Source organism: Cyanistes caeruleus, chromosome 7 (assembly GCF_971803275.1).
Source record: "Cyanistes caeruleus chromosome 7, bCyaCae1.hap1.1, whole genome shotgun sequence".
In the NCBI taxonomy this organism is placed as follows: Eukaryota; Metazoa; Chordata; class Aves; order Passeriformes; family Paridae; genus Cyanistes; species Cyanistes caeruleus.
The window spans coordinates 11,372,050-11,395,032 of record NC_141707.1 but is presented as its reverse complement, the minus strand read 5'-3'; the positions used below and the strand labels follow the sequence as shown (position 1 = coordinate 11,395,032).

Sequence of the window (22,983 nt, the reverse complement as noted above, 5' to 3'; positions counted from 1 at the left end):
AATTATTAGGTGCATTTAAGTAATTCTAATAAGAATTCTGCAGAAACAAGTATATTCTTGTTTCATTGCAATAACTGACTCTGAACCTTCAAAAAATACTAGAAATATTTTTAAAATTAAAAAAAGAAAAAACAGTACAAGCCTACAACGTCTAGGATACTAAAACATCATACATAAATTATGCTCATAAGTAATTCCTTTGTTCACAAATTACTGTGCATCAATGACATGTATGTATCAAGACCAAGAGATAGATATATATATATATATATATGTGAGCAATAAAAAACCCAACATAATCCATCCCCCCTCCACCCTCCTCTGAATCCATTGCCTTTTTATTCATCTACCCACCCACTGGTCTTCTGACACAAATATATGCTGAAAACCAAAATGCAAGAGGCAAAATAATTCTACAGTAAATTATCTGTGGCTTTTTTTTTCTACCTACTATTCCTTTTCCTTCCATCATCCTTATGACTTTTAGAAAATAAACTCTTTTGATATGCAATGTTTTTAAGTATAATGAACATCCAGCTAATTTTACAGCCATAGAACACATAACTTCAGTTTATAAAGCAGTCTACAGAAAAGCTAAATTAACAATTCTGACCATCCTCAGTATAGGCAGGCCCCACCATCACTACCAAAACAATGTGGGGTTTGGGCCACCTCCCTTGCTACATATGATTTATTACAAGCTGTATTTTTCCCTTCATAATGCTCAGGAACAGCAGTTGCTATACTAGCACTGGCACCATTAATCATATATTTTCCATGTGACAGAACCAGTATCTTCAAAACCAGACAAATACACAGTGATGTTAAAATTCTACTGCACCAGGACTTCTTTATTTAAAAAGTCACGGTGACAAAGTTCTGCCACTTTGATTTTTGTTTTCAACTTTCTAAGACAACAGTTCAATGAGAAAAATAATTAAATTATTGTATAAAGTGTTTACAAAATCTTAGAAGTTTTCAGTGACTGATTTAACTAAATCTGCTTATTCCACCTACTTTTCCAGAATCTTTTTTAGAACAGAGTGCTCACTATCTCAACTTCAGTCTAAAAAACGTGTTTGAACAAATCTGTTCTCCATTGAGAGAAAAAAAAAAAATACAATAAAAAATCAGCTTAAAATAAATTTATTAAACAATACAAAAATAAGCATGCTGGAAATCAAGATACATAAATAACATACAATGCAAATGAAAAATGGAAAACGAGACAGGTAACTTAACAACTGAGCCAAAAGGTACAACACAAATGCTAAAATAAATCTTTAAAAAGCATTTACATTTCTAATGAAATGTTAATGATGCTGACAAGGAAAAACAAACAAACAGCTAAAATGCTTGAATATCAAGAATTGCTATTACTGTAGCACAGGTGAACACTAAAACCGTTGCAGACTTCACACATGGAATGACTAAAAAACTGCGGCCCCGGCCTCCCGCACCTGCCCGTGGTGGGTGACACATCCCAGCACACCCAGCCCTGGCCTCGGCCACCAGCAGGAGCCATCTGCACACGTGGCAGCCAGGGCAAGAAACTACAGGTGTGGGCAAGTTACAGAACAGTTGGTTCAGAGGAGTCTCTGCCTGACCCTTCCTAGCTAGGAGCTGCCTTCAATTCTGAGGCAGGCTTCAAAAGCATATATTACAGAACTGTAATATATATATATATATTTAAAGATTGTTTAAGCTGTACCCTAAATATCCTTATTATGCATATTAAAGACCTAGTAGTTTTCTTGTTTTTGTATTTCCCATGCAGGATTTGACTCTACCACAAGTTTTGCAAATGGAAAAATCGTCCATCTTCAACCACATCTTTGGAAGTGGCTTCAAACAGTACTAAAAATCAAGGTGGGTAGAATCAGATCAAGCAAATCCTGCATCATGCCTTTTCCATTTTTAATTAAATCAGCAAGTCATCCAGCAACATGTCACCACTGTAAATTCTTTCCATTAGCAGCACAGACATAGTATGTTCCCTCTTGCAGCTGAGGATATTTCAGGTAAAGTAGCTCTGCAGGACCTGAATACTTGTTATGTCTCTGGAGCTACTAGTTTACTGCAAAATCCTCAAACAAGCCATTTTTGTAATTCAAGACTTTACCTTTATTTTGGGGAATAAGCACTAACAAACTTAACCTTATCTTCAGAGATATTATTCAGCAATTCATGACTGACACTTATTACTGACATCTGCACCACAGATTTACCTCTTCATCCCACTAGGGCATCAAATTCACTGAAAATTGATGTTCTGTATTGTTTTGCTTAAATATTTTCATCCTAGGCTTCAAAGACAGGAAGCCCATTCTTTTACAATACTCTGCTAAATGAAGATTATTCAAGGTTTAGTCAGAGCTTTTTCAAATGTTTATGCAAAACTAACAATACCTAAACAGAGTAATTGAGAGCAGCTTGCTTTCTCAGAGAACATCAGTTCTGTTTTATGCATCTTCCTAAACTCATGAACATCCAGATGGGTCAAAAAAGGGGCAGGAGAAAACTAATTCTACTATTAGGCAAAACTCACATATCAACATTTTTGAGTTTTAGATGAACAAAAAAGGGAGAGGGACTGGGAAAGGGAGCAGGGAGAAGAGGTGAAAGTGTTATTACAGAATTGTTTGTCACTGTCTATTAAAATCTCTACCAACAAATACCATTTATCATTGCTTGGACAAGTTTCCCCAGTTTGATAAACCAGTACTCTGTGTGATGTCTCTAGGGATGGGACGTAGCAGATTATCTGCAAATTTAGAGAGGAGAAAATTCTATAGAGAGTGCTTTTCTGAGATTTTTGGCATTATTAAGAATCAAATTCCTGCAAGTGTTAAGAATTTAGCAAGTCTTCGACCTCTCTCCCTAACTGCTTATTGAACCTATCTGAAGCTTAAATGCATCGTTTGGAGCTACACCCTACTCAAGATACTCAAATTATCAAATTATTCAGCTTAAGAGATGCAGCTGCATGTAGAAAAATGCAAGTCCTCTTTCTCAGCAAGCTGACAGAGCTGCAAACTCAAAATCATTTCCAAAAAATAGCAATTAATGATAACTTAAGAATTTGCTTATGTTTAAGTAAGTAAAACCTCTGATCTTCAAATATGAACATATGCACACATTAACGGCTGAAAAATAAGTTAACTGTAAACAGTTCTAGTAAGATCTACCTATCTGCTTCCCTGTGAACATATTTCCTGCTCACTGCTCAGTTGGTTCCCACTCTAAACCCCAGATTGCTTACATTCCTTTCCAGGGTGGAGCACAGCACTATTAGTAAGGCAGACTTCTGAGTCACAACTACCAGCTGGCAGCACAAGCAGCAAGAGAGATACTCCAAATAGTTGGGCCAGAAATCTTTCTGCTGCATTAGTTAACTTGCAAACAAGACAGGTTTTTTTCCTTCTCCTCCCCCACTCCTCCTGCCCAGGCACTTTTGCTCTCTTTATTACAACATTAGCATTCATATTAATGGCTTGATTAAAAGAAAAAATAAACTTCACTAGCACGGCATAAGCAAAGGGTCCGTTTTGGTTCAAATTTGAAAGCTTACATTAAAATAACCCTGATATGGTAATAATGTGACTCAGAACCTATCTCCATTTAATATACAATTATTTAGAAATTCAGGAATTTTCTGTATTTTGTCAAACACTACTTTATATTTTAATTAATATTACATCTTTACATGCTGACCCTGCTCAGTGGACACAAGATCTTGCTCAGCCTCGGAAGTTCATATACTTAAAATTCTCAGATATAAACAAAAATAAACAGATAGATACCACTTTTGTGGTATATCTTTGAAACCACTAAGATTTAGCTTTCCTGTTTTGTTTTTTTTTTTTAACTATATGTGTTATAAGTAACTACAAAAGTCAGTTTACAGCTTTGGGTTTGTTTGCACATGCTTTTTCCCCACATACCCTTGAACTTTGACAATCTTTTTGGTATAGCATACAGAATTTACACAAAATGTATATATAAATGAAACACCAGGTAAACAATATTCAAATCAAAGTTAAATCTAGAGATGCTTGAGGGTTTTTAAAATGAAGAATTTAATGAAACTAGAACCCATTCGTTTAGTTCTGCTCTCCCCGACCTTCCATTCTATACACTACGGTTCTGGAGATGTCCTCGTTTGATTCGGGTGACACTTTTTTCCATACTGTTTCTTTTAAAGCAAGTTCTTGCTGGAGATTCTCATAGTCCATTGGTCCAAAGGAATGCTAGTTGTTCAAGCAACATACATTATTTATTAGTGTACTTGAAGGAAAAAAAAAAATCTACACTTGCAGTCATTGCTAACAGACTCAAGTTTTTCAGCTCTTCACATAAAATGTTAGTTTCTCTTTTCCACTTATAAAAAATTCAAATTCAAAACTGGGTATTTTTCAGATGTATACATGCAAATAGAAGCACTTTGAAAATCATTCTACTGTATCTTCACCTATTGAAATTTTCATGCCTTAGTCAAAACATTAATGGTATTGAAAACAAAGAGGTTTTCCTTATCTCAACACCCTCAAGCTTGTATCTTTTGTAAATGTAGCTGGAGTGGATTCAGTTCATTCCCAGACACTGGTTACGCTGCTCCCTAAGTAGCAGGCTCTTGTCTGCAACACTATTCATGCCTGAATTCACTGCCTGTGCAACTCTCAGCGGGTCATGTGGTGTCAGAGATCTCCTCATGAAAATACAGCTAAACACAGACCTTGTGCATTGCAGCACACAACAGAAAGGCTAAGCCCACCAGCTGGTCAAGTCTTTATTAAAGGCAACCAGTACAGTAAAACTCTTTGCAACTTCTATCAGATACCATCTACCTAATCTAGCAGGGGAGATGAACTGCATGAAATGGAGCTATAAATCTAGTAATAAGTTCTCCTACACAAGATCCTGTGATACCGTGGTCCACCCAGTAAGTGTCCACTAATAATGTACACTAACTAGATTATCTGAAAGCTTTGATGCAATACATGTCATTGAGCAGTTTGGCATTTAGAGAAGAACTTTCCATATTTCTTCTGAAGTTTAGGAGCAAATACTCAAAACAGACAGTAACTTACCCGCTGATCACCGCCTTCTCTGCGAGGATCAAGCTTTTTTGCAAAGTGTCTCAAATTATCGTAGTTATGGAAATTGCACAAAGAAACCAGATCCTGCAAGTATTTAGAGAACATGCATTATTATCTGCATAGGATAGCCAAATACATCTAAGTTAATAACACTACTACCACCTACATTTTGCATCATATCCTAGTAACTTAAACCAGCGAGAAGTTTCTTTAATAAATCAATACCCATGTCCATAAGGCACTTTGAACATAACACACCTATAGGATAAAGTTCTAATAATACCTTTAAACTCCTTCTTACAGAAGAATGAAACAGGGAACAATTTGCAAAATATCTATTTTAATAAGTTCCTACTCCAGCTATACGGAACACATCAGGAACAGAAAAAATAGCCTGGGCTAGGTCCAGTACATCAAACTTCAACCAAAAGGATGGAACAAAGAAATGAGTGACATAATGTCTTCTCAATCAGTTTGAATTACAACATGAAAGGCTATAATTAGAAAACTCAGTAATGCTGTTCTATTTTTAAAAGTGAATGTTACATTCATGTTACTTGTATGCCACAATCATGTATCAGTTTAAAGGTCTCGCTGCAATGCAGAACTGATGCAAGTAAATCCTTCACCTACCCCTCTATTCCAGGATTTAGAGTTAAATTACCAGGACTATTTCATATGAAACTTTAAAGTACTTAAACTAGAATTAGTAACATCTTGATTTGAAGATGTGTAAACGTTCAATAAATAGAAGTATGAGAAGTTTTGACTGCCGCTCAACCTCCCATTTATAATTAAGCAATCATCATTACAAGGTAGTTGTGGGCAGAAAAAATGAAGATATTTTTTACATTCTCCCCTCCCACAAAACACCTTCATTAATCATTACAAAGTCCTCCCCAAAATCTCTTCTGCTTCTAATGCTCCTATCAGCAGACTATACATAGCTGTTTCACTGGCACAACATGAAGCTAGGAAGAATTTGCCCAACATCTGGCTAGCATCTATGAGGACATCTTTAATGTCAGATGGTTTACAAAAATCAGTTTAAAAATATACCAGAATGGCAGTATTTCTCTACAGTCTTTTTCTTTTATTGCAATGAAATAAGAGTTGCATTTCCAGTGTTTTGAAAACTGCACTTTATGACAAGAGAGGGAAAAAAGTCTATAAACAGATCTCTACGGTTTTTAATGCAATATACTGGAGTCCAGCACTTCCACTGCATGAAATGCTCCTTTTCAAAGCTTTTCCACAACAGATTTCTCCAGTGTTTCTGGCATCATATTTTAATGCGCACTGAATTCAAGTGCTATTTGCTACTAAAAAGAAAACATCTATTCTGAGACTGTGTTCACCCTTGAATCAGATGAAACTTGCTATGTAGGGAACAATCACAAATCACTATTTAATTCACTTAGATCTCAGCTATGCCAACTGAAACTCAATAAATATCAGCTGCAAAAGCCAAAAAAAAAACAAACAAAAAACCACACACACACAAAAAATCCAAACAACCAAAAGACCCCAAGGGCAGTGCTGCTTACATGACAAAAGTGAATTCCTTTAACACTGTTCCCCATCTTGTCCAAAGGAGGTGACCAGCACATCAAGCCCATGACATTAGGAACAACCAGAAGAATCCCACCAGCAACTCCAGATTTTGCAGGAAGACCAACCTGCAGAATAATCAGAGAATTACTGGCCTCTGCAATTGTTCCTCAGGATTGTAACTCAATGCATCAGCGTTTTCCTGAAGATTATTGTGTAGCATTTATAAAACATGTATCTGGAAGGCACTTGAAGCTGGGAAAGCATTATTACTTATCTCTTTTTAGATAAACAATAACCTGATGCAATTTGTGACAATGCAAGGTTCACAGTCATAAAACTATTTGCTCTCAGGAATACAATGAGTCAATAATACTGTGAAAGAAGATAATTTAAATCTATTAGGAAAAAAGTAATTATGACTAAGCAGTAGTACACAAGTGTATGTCTCATGAACAGCTTGCAACAAGGCGGTAAAATGAAGCTGTAAAAATCTTGACTGGAAAAGGTAAAAAACAAAACCACAAGAAAATTAGAAAGTGTCTATGAAATCATATAATAATCTCCTTATTTGCAATCTGAATAAAAGTATTACTTTTCTTCCAGTAGTAACTAACATGTCACATGTCCTCGTGGCTCTCCAAGCACCAACTTTCATGTCACACAATGCACCATAATCAATTTTACACGTATGCAGTAAGGAAAAACTAAAAATGATCCAAAAAAATTACTGAAAGCATAAATATGATGCAGTCCATCTTGAATTACACACATGTAAGGAACACACTGCTAGAAAACAGGAGCAACAGTACATGTGCTGTGTATGACAGCCATTTTCACACATATAAGGACAATTTCTGAGTCTGAGTTACTGAAGAAAAAAACAACCGTCTGCAAAGGCTTTCTGCTATCCTTGACTCCCAACCAGCAGGATTTCAGCTCCTGTTTCTCTCATGAACAGCCTTTCCTAAAGAACAGTACTTATGTTTTGATATGAAAAAGATTCCCAGATGTGAAGGCAGAGTGCTGTAAGGTATGTAACACAGCAGTGCCATGAATCCCAGGTGAGATTTTCCCTTACAGTGTACTCAATTTCTAAACAATTCATGCAACGCTCTCTCCTCTGCCTCAAAAACAGGGAAGCAACCCCTAGAACATGGAAAATAATAGCACAGACTAGCCTTCCTGGTCAGCTCTAATTAATATCCATAAAATACTTACATGGAAGGCAAACTGCCCTGAAAAGTCATACATGCCACAGGAATGCATCAAACTCAAGGTATTCCGGACTGCTTCAGGGCTCAGGACTCTCTCACCAGTGATTGGGCAAAAGCCACCATTAGCCAGAGTTGCTGCCATCACACTTGCTGACTCACATGTTACTTCTATTGAGCAAAGCTTATGGAAAAGAAATAGAGATTATAAGCACTGGTACTTCTAGCACACTAAGGCCAACTACAGCAGGATCAACAAAATATTGAAATATTAAAATAACATCTCAAAATCACCTGTAGCATAACAGATGTTACAGATGACACTAGTAGCATCAATTAATACAGTCTGAATCTTTCTACTATAAAGATCCCAGTGACAGTGTTTGCAAGCCCTCTTAAAAGCTGGGGACAGTAGTTTAATGGGTTAGTGTCTCTGCTCGATTCCTCCCCCCCACCCCCCTTATGTTCCTTTGAGAGGAAGAGGTCTGTAAAACAATCTCAGTATTTTGCATCTATTTAAATGGCAAAGCCACAGAATGACTGTTTTTGTTCAATTTGAGCTTGTTTTGTGTGGTAGGTTCTTTTTATTTTAAAGCCTTAGAAAATCCCACACATTACTAGAAGTACAATTTAAAGCTGCAGATTCTAGCACATGCAAGTCTTAATGCCAGCACTTCCTGCTGATGCAGCCTTATTTCACCTTTCTTGTATTTAATTTCTTAAATAGTAATGATACAACCACAACATAGTTTTTCCCAGGATCCCTGCTTCAGTCCAGACTATACATACTTTGGTGACACATCAGGAAATGTGATATGATGCCATCACCTGATGCTGCCTCATTTCTGCAGAAACCAAAAGATAAGTTGGTTTCAACCTGAAGCTGAAATGCTGCTCCAAAATGTAAACAAACTAGTGCTCGTATTCTTGCTTTTGCCAAACAGTCATTACATGATACTTCATGAAGTTACCTAAGCCACGTTTACATGAGTAGTTACTACCTGGAATTCTTATTTTCCGGGTGCCAAACTCAATACATCCTAGTCCAATGAACTGGAGTTGCAAATCAAGAGATTGTCAGAGACGCATCTAAAATGGCAACTGTGTTTTAAACATATGAAGTATTACATAATATCACCTACTTTCAAAAAAAAAAAACTTGTTTCTAGGTTCTCAGTTTAAGCACCTGCATTTTGTACCTCGTTTGTCTAAACTGAGAATAATCCATCCTCAATTTACAGAGATCAAAGGCAAAAACGTTTATTCCTTCTCAGAAAGTTCCCAGTTACAAAAGGGAGGAAGGAGCATTACAGAAATCCCAAAGAAAAGGAAAAAACTAGACTTTTAAGAATAATCTGAGTGTTGGAAAGGTAAGCATTGTACCCTAACAAGAAACCAGAAATGCTGCTCGTGTATGAGCTACCCTTTTCCTGAGCATGGAGTGAAAAGGGATTTTTTCAAGGGAAAAAAGAAAGAATGACACATGGTCATTAAATCAGAGATAAGAATGCACAAAAATGAGGCCAAATTAAAATACATCAGAAAAGTAAGCTTTAACATTTCTTAATTTATGAATAGCTTCCACTTAGAAAAACATACTCAGGCAGTGGGACACAAGGCATTTAAAAAGCGTGTTTACACCATAAATTCAAATAAATTACATGTTCTCTTCTGTCACAAGTTCAGAGTAGACTACTAGCTTGTACCTAGTTTCTAACACAACAAGAGGTTAACTACAGCTAATTACATATACCTTACTTCACAAGCCCTCCTCTGATCTAAAGATAAGAGAGCAGGTGCATCCCAACACAAAAAACTCAAATAAAATTGGCATTCTGAAAATAATGGCTTATAATTTGCATAAGTAACAGCAAGTCTCCAAGTCAAAAACAGATTCTGAGAACTCAGCTCTGTAGGATTTTTTTAACTCTCCCAGATGAAACGAATCAGTAGCACAACTTGAACTGCCTCTTGAGAACGCTACACAGCAGGGCTGACTTGTGAACATTTAAACCTTAGGAAACCCTTACTGAGGAAATACCTCACACTTGTCAAGTTCTCATTTTGTGACAGCTGCAAATAACTTGCAAATAAATAACTTGTAAATAAAGTGAAAAAGAAAAAAAAAGGGGGGGGAAGAAAATATATATATATATATATATTCTCAAAATCATTGAATTAAACCAAATGGAGGAGATATTCCCATTCCTCCCCTCGAGCCTACAACACAGCATGCATTCTCCAGTTACACAGAGGTTAAACTACTCCACAGCACAATAAGCAGCAGCAACCCAAAGAAGTGTTTTGTCAAACTCACTGAAGTAATACAAGACATCCCAAGCTTCTAACTTCTAGTGGTTTAAAGATTATTGCTAGTTTCTAATAGCAATAAAGACACTCGAGTAGATCACCTAAACAAAAGCAAATCTGGATACATCAAACATACATCTGTCATTTCCAGAGTTAAAAAGAAGCTGACATTTAACTGCAAGTAATTAAAGCCTCCATGTCTAGGCACAAATCAGCTTCTGCTGCTTATAATAGCAATTCTAAGCCTATAGTGAGTCTCAATTTTAAAGCAGTTACCTGAAAATAGAAGTCTAGTATAGCGACCATATCCGTGCCTTCAGGAAAGCACTGAGGAAAAAAAATAAAGCATCTTTAGGTAGAACCTATTACTATTCTTTTTAAAGTATCACTTTTGGAAAGACATGAATTAAGCTATATTTTTGTCAGCATACTAAGCATTAGGCATATTTTAATATAAACATTTAAATGTAGTAAGTAGAAATACTTAATGATTTCAAATTTAAAAGTAACAGTGCAGCAGTATCAAACTAGGTACTAAAATACTTTTCAGTATAGTTTTCAACAACTTGAAATAAGCAAACTGAAAAATGCATCCAGGAGTTTTATGAAGTCATCTCTACAGCGTATTTATACATTTTACAACAAATAAAACAAATTACCATGGCTACAACACAGAAAAATATTTAGATTATTATTAAATATTTATTAGAATAGCATAAATAAGACACTTTTAAAATTACAGCATTTAAATAACATTGATAAGACATATCCAGTAATAATTCGTGCCATACTGTACATAAAATAAACTGAAAGTCTTCACGGACTCTGAATAAAATCCAGCACACCATCTTCAAAATACATTTAAGAAGAAAATAAATTGACCTTTTTTTCTTTCAAGTAATATCCAATTGCAAAGTTCCTATCTCCACTCTCTCTTTCAGACTGGAACCTAAAAGAGGAGAAAAAAAAAAAAAAAAAAGGCAATATGTCAAACTTTCCAAAAAAACCCCCAAAAATCGCTGAACTCAAAATATATAATGTAATTCAGAAAAATTCCATGTGAAGGATACATTCACTCCTGAACACAAATATTCTGTTCAGGGAAGTGGCCACAGCAGCTCATCTCAGTTCACCCAGTTAGAGTGAATCAGCACTGACATCCAAATACACACATTACTGGTTACCTACACAACAGAAGCTGATTTGGAGAGAAGGCAGAGGGTAAAATCCTAATCCTGGGTGCAGACAGGCCAGAGTGGAATGGAACATCCCACACTGAGGCAGTGTGGATCACACAGTAGGTCAGACAATGACCAGACTGACAGCTGCCTTCCTCACTGTGATGATTAAACTAAGGATGAAACCTAAAGGAGGAACATCTGTCTTGTTCCTTCTACAGTTACACACCTTTTACTGTAACAAAGCTCAGGAAAAACACCTCTGTGAGTGCATTGCAGCTGGCAACCTGGAAGCAACTCTGCTAAAAGAAATCTTCATGATTACCCCCATGCTGCCTGAAAGAGCTCTCAAGAGTTTTAGAATCCTATACACTAAGTCTATGAGGGGAACTGTTTGTTTGAGAAAATGATTTAAATATGCAAAATAAAAACGCAGAAGGAGTCCCAGTTGTGTGAACTATGCCTTCTAAACATTTGCTATGCAGCCACCAACATGCAGAGTTTAATTTTTAATATGATTGCTGGGAAGAGAAGAGTTGCACTTACAGCTCTCATTGCCATAGCACCAACAGAGCACTAAGATAGAATAATGAAATTTTCAAAGAGGTAACCAACACTTTTAGGTGAAATTCAGCCACACTGATGCCAGAGACATACACAACTTTAGTTGTAAATTGTAACACAAAGACACCATCCAGGTATAAGGGATGAAATGCCAGTTGAAATGTAAAAAACTGAACTTTGTCATAAGCTCAATATGCCAGTTAGCAATTGAAACACTTTCCAGCTAATCTAATTAAGTGAATGAAAAATACTTACGTAGCATTACTGAATCCAACATACTCATTACCAGCCATTTTATTCATGAACTGCATCACCTGTCAGAGACAAAGACAAGGAAAAGTATTATTTTTACACATAAAAAGGTTATGAACTTTCAACCCAGCCTTACTCTAAATCTTGGAACTCCATTTTATAAATGCAATTCAAATCACTAAATATTTAAACAACCAAGGACATCCACAAAGACAAAAAACAGTGTATTACTAAAATTTCACTTTCAATTCCCTTGCCATCTTGAAACTTTTACCACTGAGTTTAGTTTAAAAAGAGAAGTTAAAACATTAACTTACGTAGTCAAATTTTTCTGCATTATTTGCTCCTTGCTGCAAGAAAAGAAAAAATAATTAACAAAAATTGTTAACAAAGGAACAAAGTTAGTTTACTTAACAGTATTAGGATTCTAATGCATATAACTAAGATATGAGGCTAATTAAGAATAAGGTACTACAATCACTTCATATATTAATGAAAAAATTAAAGTGTTAGATAAGTAAATTTTTGATTATCATTTAAATAATCCTATGCATCTTAAACACCTGTATGCTGGAGATTAATTTAAACTGAAAAAGGTATGCTTTAAGTGCTCTCTATTCAACTTTACATGCTTAGCATAAGCAAATGCAGTAGCTAAGGCAAAAAAATAAAAAAGTAACTACAAACAGGATAATTACAGTAAAAACACTAACTTTTTATAGATTAGTAAGGCAAATGTATTCTCATATTACCAACAGAGCTGAGCATAGGGAGGTTCAGGCTACTGAAGTTAAAATATTTCCATGGCCAGTGCTCATACTAAGAATTTAGACTGAAGACTTAATATGAAGCATTACCCCTTACTATGAAAATAAATGCAATTAATTAAAAAATATCAGATTTATGTCCTACCTATTAAAAATTGTTAAACAGCTAGAAAAGTAGAATTTCACATCATAGGGCATATCATTTTGCTAACACTGTACAGAAAAATTTAAATCCAACTTAATATGGATGATAGTGAAACTTAACTCTTAGGGTGGGCTTGGTTTGGGTTTTTCAGGGAGGATGAGGGTTGTTATTCTGAGGAATTTTTTTTTCCTCCCTTATTCAAGAAGATTCTCGAATTTAGTAGCAGCCAGTTAGAGACATTAATTTTTTAGAGGTCTCTGATGGGTGACCTATCACAAATTCCTATCGAAAGAGATTCAAAGAGGAGTGGGAGGTAAAAAATAGCACATGGTCCACTGGGGGGAATTTTAATTTTTTTTTTAAGTAGCCAAGTAGAATTTTGAAAGTTTAAAAAACAGTGGCATTGCATACACAAGTGGAAACAATGTATCTGAAGAAGATATTCAAATACAAAATTTTAATATTAAAGACACTTTATTTAGAAATAACAAGACTAACAAATCTCAAACAATTGAAGACACTACTTGCACTGTGTTCAGTCTGGGGATGGGGAAGAAAGTGGAAAAAACGAAAGCTTTATATTAACCAGTATTTTACTTAATGAAATGCATAAAGCCAGTCTCATTTCCCACTCTGTATGTGGATTAGGGTGTTGCAGATAATCTTGGAAGCCCATGCTTCAGCTCATCTACAAGAGGATGTGCAGACACACACGTACAATCACTGGTGAAAGGAACACCACACTGTTCTCTCAAAATTATGCGCCAGTGGTTACCTTATGTTTAAAGGCTAATAACCTTACTCCTAAAGGCAGTAATTTCTAGCTAATTTTCAATTAGATAAAAAAATGCATGATACATTTAATCAAAATGTTCCTGTATAATATACCAGAACACAAATCTTAAAAATTTAACTCCAAATCTGTTCAATGAAAAATAATTAAAAGAAGAAATTACCAACTTCATTGAACTGTTGCAGTTGTCAAAATATTCCATAGATCCTAATGCTGTAAAATATGTAACAACATTTAAACCACAAAAACCTTTTTAACCTTTCAAATGCACAATGAACATCTTTTTCTGGGAAAGTGGGTCAGCATTAGTTATGGGATGCTGCATTGATAATTGTATGGTTAGACACGTATAATAAATTGAAACAGGTTCTTTTGTTAAAAAAAAAAGACAAGAGGGAGAAAGGGATCATGCTTTCTGCAAAAATATAAATACATAATACTTCACTTTTTTGCTCTGCCCAGTGGAAAAAAATATTCCCTTCAACAAAAACATGGCTTTACCAGCAGCACATAAAGTTGGTGGGCAAAAGACTCAACGCAAACTTTTTCCACATCGACTTTGTATTAAAAAAAAAGCTTTCCTCTTTAAAGTTCACGACTAAACTCATATTTTGGGAAGAAAATCTTCAGCATACTAAGCCAGATGATGAGTTTCTAGTCCTTGATGTTCCATACACTTGTGGAGGAATTTTGTATCACACACAAAAGCATTGTTACTGAAACCAGACTGCTCATACACCTGAACTGTTTGCTTAAGCAATCACACGAGCAAGACCTCAGTAGGGATTTAATACCAACATATTACTGAAACAAGAAATTCTGCTTCCATACACATGATGACTAAAAACCCCAAGAGATTAGTTTCCCTCTTTCAGCAGCTGACAGAGGTGTCCTGCTCCTTCTGAAAAGCTGGAGAGACACAGTGGCAACACACATTCTATGATTAGAATTCAATTGCAAATGTAAAATCCTATCATTCAGAGTACCGAGCAGCTTTTCCATAATTTAAACAAGGGACAAGGAAACTTCTGATCTTCTGCAAGTGCTTCTTATTTTTAGCTTGACTGTATAAACCTAAGAGTTTGGGGGCACAGTGACAATATTTCTTAAAAAGCGTTTTTAAAGGTCAGATGCAATTCAACCTGCCTAGAACATAAAAAACCAAAACATTCCATGCACTAAACTCCACAAACACTTTGTACATTTATGGGAACATGTCCATATACACACTTATACATGCTTGTGTGTATATGCATATGAGAAAAGACTTCTAAATGAATAAAAAATTAAATTTATAATGTTAAGACTGAAGCAGTTTGATAGGCAGAAAATTCAAATTTGCAGAAGACAGCTTGATACAATTTTGTAAACACTTAAAACCCCGATGGACACTATGGCTGTCAATCAAATTTGAATTTTTTGACTGCATCAGATTCTAGTGATTTTTTTTTTTTTTTAAATAAGGTACTTGTACTATATTACTTGTTTTTCTACTAAAAAATATAAAAGTTACAAAGGCTACATGCCTACATAGGAAAGAGACCCATGGATACTTACCAGAGCTTGCAACAACAAAATTAGGCAAGATTTATTAGCAAAGCAGTTAATATTAGCCACTTTTCATTGATCAGCACTGTTCCTATGATTAGACCAGATAAGTTCTTAGCACATGTCTCTCATTAAAGCTTTTTCTCAATTTTGAATCTAAGCAAAGCTAATAAAAACACCTGGATCATGAGATGTTTATAATCCTCTAATATTAGAAGATAATTTTTATAAAATAATTTCTGGAATATTTAAAGCCAGATATATAATAATCTAACACTATACTGTGATAAAAATATCCATTAACAAAAAAAAAAATCGTAATTCTGTCAGAGTGCAAGAAAATTTTTTTAAGTTAACTACTGTATTTTAGCTTTCTCTACTTACACACGTTTTATATTTTATTTGTTAAGATGGTCCTGTTCTGTGAGAACTGGTGTCTTCAGTTTAGTGCACCATTTCAGCTCTGAAACACTTGTGACACAGTATTTGACCTAAGATCAACACTACCAAAATTTCAAATCCCTGTAAGGTTCTTTTTTTGCATCCTTCACTCCTGTGCACGTGTGACCACTTAACATGTTATTTCACAGAATCTACTAAATATTCTATGTCAGATAACATCCAGTATACTTGAGTTTTAATAAAAAGTAGAGAAAAACATGGATGTAAAATCTATTACAAATTAGTTACCACATGAAATTTAATAACCTAGGAAGAGAGGTAACATCACCAAAGTAAAGACAAGTATCTGGCAGAGAAGATCACAACACCAACACGTTGCAAAGTGGTTTGTATGCACCATTTACACATCAGTCTGTGAGGAAGGATAACTCAAGTGACAGCATAGAGCAATTAAGTTAAATCAGTACTATTTATTGCAGCTGTATTGTCAAAAATACCATGCATTTTCCCACCTCTCTAGTATTGAACTGTAACTGCATAGATTTCCTAATAACTGAACACTGACAGCAAACAGATCCATGGCACAGCTAGACAGGTTTTTTCTACCACTCTTTGCCTCATTTATTTTGTGATTTATCAGCATATTTAGAAAGTTCTTAAATATATCACAATCCTCTCCATGTTTCATACAATAAAATAAAAAAAGCTTCCATTGAACTAAGGTCTTTTTAGGGTCAGCAAGATCAGTTTTCATTTTCTTGTACACCAAATATTTTACAACAACTATAAATTTTGCTATTGCCAACATGTCTAAATACTTCCCAAATAACACCTCCCTTCAGTGAGCATTCGATTCCACACTGTCTAAGGTCCTGCATGTGGCTGCCAGCACTTAGAGGATCTAAAAATGCTGTATTTGCCTGAACCTTTGCTGTTAGGTTAGATTAGAACTTTTATTTACAAGATGGAATGTTAAAGCATACAATAAAAATCACTTAAGATTAATCCCTTGTCCTCTGGTGATTCCATCCACAGCCATCTGCTTTCTTCCACATATTTCTCTCTGAACCCTTCCTCTTCCTCTCACCTGCACTTCTAATGTGACAGTCAGTAAAGGAAATGTGGAAGTGGGAAGTCCCTGACAAAATCACTGATATTCCTGGAACTGACAAGCTTTGAGAATTGAGTTTAAGAAAACTTAACAGATCAAAGCAGTAAAATCTATCCATACTGCAGACATTAAAGACTTTTCCCAGCCAATGTGATGTACAGGAAGCTGCACTGAATCTGTACTAAATCCGTACAAGAGTTGGATCACCTTCCTTCAAGCACCTGTATTTCCTTGGAGACATGATAAAAATTACTGTTTTATCTCATACCACCTTTCCACAAATTCCTGTAATCGCCACTACAATTTTCCTTTGATAAAAATTATTTGAAAATTGTTGTAACTATGTAATTTATATAACTAGCAATACAGGCAAATGGCTGTACAATTATCAACAAGGGAAAAGGGCCTTAGTGGGTTTTTTTAAATTTTATTTCTTTAAAAGTGATCTGTAGGATGTCCTTTTACCAATGCATTTTTATTGCAGATAAATGCTTTAAACTGCTGGAACAATCTGTGGAGTGTAATGCAAGTACAATTAGAACAGAGACAGGGGTTAAGGCACCAAAATATAAATACACTGTAGTCCCAAACACAGGGCAGCTGGAAAATCACTTAGGATGGCAGGAGTACGATACAACCACGTCTAAGTAACTCAAACAAACATAAAACTTAACATGCACATACCCCTAATTATTTATTATTATGGATTGCAAAGACAATGTAGCATTACAGTTTAGGTCCTTGCTCTGTTCCGAGGCAGGAACACCAAATTCTGACAGCACTCAGAACTGGGTATGTGATGCTAAGAGCCTTTTTTACCCTTGAAATGTTAACATATTACATGTTAACATATTCTGACAGAGACTACTCCAAGCATCATCTCTCCTCCACAATCATAATCTGTGCCAGGGTCTAAGGACAGCTGGGTGCACAATCACGTCTTTTAACAGCTGCTAAACTCAGTACAACACATGGGAACACTGAAGGAGTTCTTGGATCCATTTCTCAGAAAGAGATAATGAATCTCAAAGAGGATAAAAGCATTCTTAACCATGAAAAACAGCAACAATCTCTCCATAGTTATTAACATGCTATCATTAGATAAATCTGCAATACATAGTGAATTTAATTTTCTTGTACTTTAAGAGCCATACACTGTCTTCAACACATATAAGTAACACCTTAAATAAAAAGAATAAATGCAGAGGAACTGAGGGCAAAACATGAGTTAATGAAGCCACCTTTTTCAGAACAAAGGTATGTTTGATATTAGATCAAATACAAATGTGAATTATGTCATTCAGTGGTTAGTAGGAATAACGTTAAGTTGCAAATTGTAAAGAAGTTACCTCACAAAAAGTACAGCTATTAAGTAGTTTTGTACCTGTGACCCTCTACATAATTGTCTTCAGAATATATTTAGCTTGGTTAGTTATTCAAATGATAAATGGTATCTTAGTGAAAGCAGTACAGAAAAGAATCTACATTTTAATCACACTGAAAACAAATAATGGTGTGATAAGTAAGATACGTGTCCACTAGACGTGCAGTTACCACATGCAGAAATGTTAGTGCAATGCAATACTCATTGTAAGAACATTACAGAAAAAAAAAAACAAATAAAAGTTAAAAAAAGCCACCCAGCAAAACCAATCCCCCATCCTTCTAACAAATACCACAGCTGCATGCATTAAACTAATCCATGTTATCTATTCAGGAGTACACCATTTATCAAGAACTACGTGCCTTCTGCAAGAGGCACATGCTTTTGTTTTGCCTTATGATCAGTAGGGCATGTTGTAGTTGGACTAACATTTTGACATTTCAGACAAATGTGTTAAATCAGATTTTAAAATTCACTATTATCCAAGTGAATTTCAATGCTCAGTCAACCTTTAAAAAATATTAAATGTGAATAAATTTACCTGTCATACTTAAGGCCATTTTCTTTCACCTACAGCTATCAAAGATAAATGTCTTTAAGCAGGAGTTCTTACACCTTCTTTAAATATAAAATAACAGAAAATCATGATCTAAGTAATTGTAAAATCAACGTTTTGGAAATAGGGGGTAGGAAACACACTGGACTTTGAATGCAACCAAAAAACAGGTCGTAAACAAGACTTTTAGACCTCTGAAGTAACAATATCAAGTTTACTACTCAAAAATTCCAGAGGACTGACATGTTCCCCAGAATTGTATGCAGGTACCCTTAGAAGAAAATATTATTATTTTTTGTACCTGTGGCTACTGAAACTAGCAGAAAATACAAGTCAAGTATCTGGCAAGCATTAGCATTACATGGAGTTTATAGCATTAACAACTTCAAGACATTTATACAGTTTTTCTACTAAATAAATAAAATACTGTTTTCCACAAGTCTCAAGATCATGGACTAAAGATGTAAAGTCATTATTCAGATGTGGTGTGCTTGGGAAAATACGTAACTGTTTTCAAACACTCTTATTTATGAAAGCACACTTACATCCCAACAGCAACTATGTACCATAGAAGCTCAACATAATTTAGTGGTGCAGGATGTTAACAGCACACAAATTCAACATAAAACTAACATTCAGATATAGCAGCATTGCTCCTGTACAAATTACAGTATCTTCCATTTCTTCTGCATTGCAAGAAATACTCTTGTAACTTTATGCTCTTTAAGTGCACTAGACACTCAGAAATGTACTTCTGAGTGCTATAAAGTATATTCCTGAGAAATATACTTCCTCAGCAATTAACAAATAGAAGCCGACACTCTCAAGAGAATATCAAGTGTTGTGCAGCTCAAGAAGGAAACAAATCTAATGCCATCAAGGAAAAAAGAGTTTTTCAGATGCACTGATACTTGTTAGAAACTGCTATTCTAACACTGCATTCGTTTGGAAGGGTTACAATTCCAAAAATATCAGAGCTTGTCTACCTGCCAATGAGTAAAGTGCCATCAGATATCACAAACAAAAATCAAATACAGCTTACAATCTGCACATGACATTTTCTCTACATTCTACTGAAATACTTGGGAGAGAAACTAAAAATTAATTTTTTACCTTGATTAAAGATGTGATCACAATTGCTCCAGCATTCACCATAGGGTTATGAGGCCGGTCTGTGAAATAAAGTTTTTAATTACAAATATATTCCAAGACATGTTGTCAAACTAAAACAGTCAAGTGCCTTAAGTGAAAAATTATTCTAGATCTATTGGTGACTGAAAAGCTACTATTACAGAATAGCTATCATACAATCTTAAACTTTTAAAAAATACTGTAATACAACACTATATGCAATATTTTATAATTCTGAGCACAGTATTTTACAGCTTACAACACACTCAGCCTTATCCTACTTAACAAACCAGTAATTGTAATCCAGTACATTTTTTGGTTTGGTATTATTTATTTTCTTCAAAGTTAGGAAACCTCTTCATTTAAGAATTTAACTTACTTCATAGCTGACTTGCACATACCTGCTACACTTACATTTTCCTTTTTGCCCACTGATCTCCATACTAACAGTATCTTTGCACTCCTAAGTCATTCTTGGCTGCTGAATCAATCACCTTTTGTAACTCCTTTTTCTAAAAAAACCTCTTCATCAGCCATGTAATTTTTCCCAAATAATCTATCTTCCACAAATTACCCTCTCGTTTTTTAACTAACATTTTTGCTGTGCCTTTCAACTACAATGTTGACTTCTGAGCATTCTGGTGTCTGAAAACCTCAAACAATTCTCAGTACATTAATATCATGACAGGTTTGAATTCTTTATTTGCTGTTTCTTTATCTCCAAATTTGAAAAAATACTGATTTAAAAACTGCACAAAAATATGTACATCATACATAAAAATACTGGAAAAACGTGGACCCTAAAAGAAATTTGAGATTATTTGGGTTTTGGAGATGAGTCTTGTATTTGCAGCATACACATATTTTTCCCCTGAAAATTACACTGGTTGTGGTCAGTGGCACTTACCCATCTATGATTACCAGTTTATCTTCAAAAACTAATCTTCAAGTTTTATTAGTCTTTTTCAGAAAGTCAATATTAAAAGCAAAAAAACATTATATTACTGGAAAAATAAGGCCCATACCTTCCAAAAAAGTGAAGCTCCCCTAAAATACTTTTTTACAACTCTAGACAACTTATTATCTAGATAATATTTTAAAGTTGTTACTGCCATTCCATATCTCTCTGAAAGTGACTCACAAATTGCTCAGATTTCATTTGATTGTACTTAAGAGCCACATACATCAAATATCCTGTTATTATCTACTAATGCAAGCAACGAGGGTCAAATATATTTGACTTTTGATTAGCACCAGATCCTGGATAAGAAAACATAGCATTTTCATAGCTCCTCAGGGACCACACAAGTGAACACAAGTCAAATGACCACTCACAGCAACATAGCCTGCAGGTCAGAAGGGGCATCTGGAGGTCATCTCCTCCAGCCTCCCACTCAATGCAGTGCTCTTGCCACAGTTCCATTAACTGAGTCTTGAAAAACCCCGAATGGGGCAAATCCTCTACCTCTCCAGCAATCCTGTTCATCCTAGACAATAAATTTACCCCAATATCTGATCTGCAGCTCCCAAGCCACAGCATGGGGCCACTTGACCATGTACCACCACGTGCCACTACCAAGAAGAGTGATGGAACTCTCCACTGGCAATTGCTCCCCTAGAATTTGAAGAGGTTTCCAGGGAAGCCCCTAGACTCCCCCATCCATCTGCTCCTTGGGAGTTACAAGTGCCCTGGGCTGCACAGCATCCTGGCAGCCCTATGCTGCAGCCCTGCCCAGTTTTTCATTCCTGGAGCTGGGGATCCCAACTCTGGACACACAGTCCAAGACAGCATGGCTCTCATGTATGGTCAGAACACACTGTCCCCTCATTTCTCACTCTAGCTACACTTCTCTTCTTTACAACTTCCTCTCACCAACATCAGGTATCACTCCAGCTCGTAGACATGCTCGTCAATTTATCATACACAGCCCATTCTAAAAATATTTTCAGAAATATTTTGCTCTTGATTCTCCTGTGCATCTCTATCGTTTCAATCTGCCACACAGTACAAAGAAAAAAACACAACCAGATTCCATATCACATGTATGTTTGAATAAAAAGGATGTGCAATATTTAGTTAGCATTCAGCAACTCAAAGGTTTATCAATGTGGTACGTCCACACAGAATATACCATCAAAAATGCTATTGCTTCTCATTTCTTTGAAGATGTCACCACTTACCTTCAAAGTCAAGGCATTCTTGGTTCCTCTACTCTCAAGATTCCTATCTCTCACTGCTTAACATCTCAACCTACCTGTACTTGTTCTGGCCACTTCACAACTAACACATTTCCATGTGCTGCCCGCACATGAAGAAGGGAAGAACCTTCTGATAAAACAAAACAAGGACTTTCTTGAATGTGCATCTGAAATGCAGCTGTGTGTTGCTCTCCACACCACAAGTCAGCAAGAACATCACTGTGGGAGCCTTACCAGCTAAGGGGAGGTACAGCAGCCTGGTTCACCACACACTAACAGCTGTCCTTTGAGGCTCTTTCCTACTGCTGCCAACTCCAGCGTGTCACAGCGCTGAGCACAACATTGCCATTAACTCACTGCTGCCTCTTCTCAGCAGAACAAACCCTGCCAGGGTATCCAGGTCCCAGGTAAGCAGTTTTCACCACTGTCTGCACAGCACCAGGGAATACCAGCAAAACACTTCCCATACACAGCTGTCTGTCACAGACAGAAATCCTATCTTGCCAAAACAGCTACAAGCTTCCTAGAGGTGGCCCATGCCCCAGGCTGGTCAGTAATTAAGAGGCATTTGCACAATGCCCTTAATAGATGATTGTTGTAGGTCCCTTCCAGTGAAAATACTCCATTCTACAGTGGAGAACCTCTCCCCAAACTTAAGCTATACTGGCCTCTTTGAAGGGCTAGGATGCCTAGATAAAAACTTACATTTTGAAAGATTTCTACAGATTTCAAAGAAGAGATTTCTTCCATTCCCAGGCAATTTTTCACTGAGGGGGGAT

At 35.8% G+C, this 22,983-nt stretch overlaps 1 protein-coding gene across 8 annotated transcripts in view; it reads right to left on the bottom strand.

Moving 5' to 3' along the window:
* The window catches only part of GLS (glutaminase), a 60,209-nt gene that overhangs the window by 18,893 nt on the left and 18,333 nt on the right, over positions 1-22,983 (bottom strand). For 2 of the 8 annotated variants that reach the window (XM_086898521.1, XM_086898522.1), the window contains exons 7-16: positions 19,988-20,046; positions 14,037-14,086; positions 12,486-12,518; positions 12,172-12,230; positions 11,057-11,123; positions 10,451-10,501; positions 7,872-8,048; positions 6,647-6,778; positions 5,091-5,183; positions 1,131-4,250 (exon numbers count right to left, since the gene is read on the bottom strand). In XM_086898521.1, coding sequence (XP_086754647.1) covers positions 4,104-4,250; positions 5,091-5,183; positions 6,647-6,778; positions 7,872-8,048; positions 10,451-10,501; positions 11,057-11,123; positions 12,172-12,230; positions 12,486-12,518; positions 14,037-14,075 — 798 coding nt within the window. In that variant the 5' untranslated portion in view covers positions 14,076-14,086; positions 19,988-20,046 and the 3' untranslated portion in view covers positions 1,131-4,103. Of the gene's footprint in view, positions 1-1,130; positions 4,251-5,090; positions 5,184-6,646; positions 6,779-7,871; positions 8,049-8,653; positions 8,710-10,450; positions 10,502-11,056; positions 11,124-12,171; positions 12,231-12,485; positions 12,519-14,036; positions 14,087-18,859; positions 18,895-19,987; positions 20,047-22,983 lie in introns of those variants that run through there. The other 6 variants (XM_086898516.1, XM_086898518.1, XM_086898519.1 and 3 more) reach the window with 5 other exon arrangements.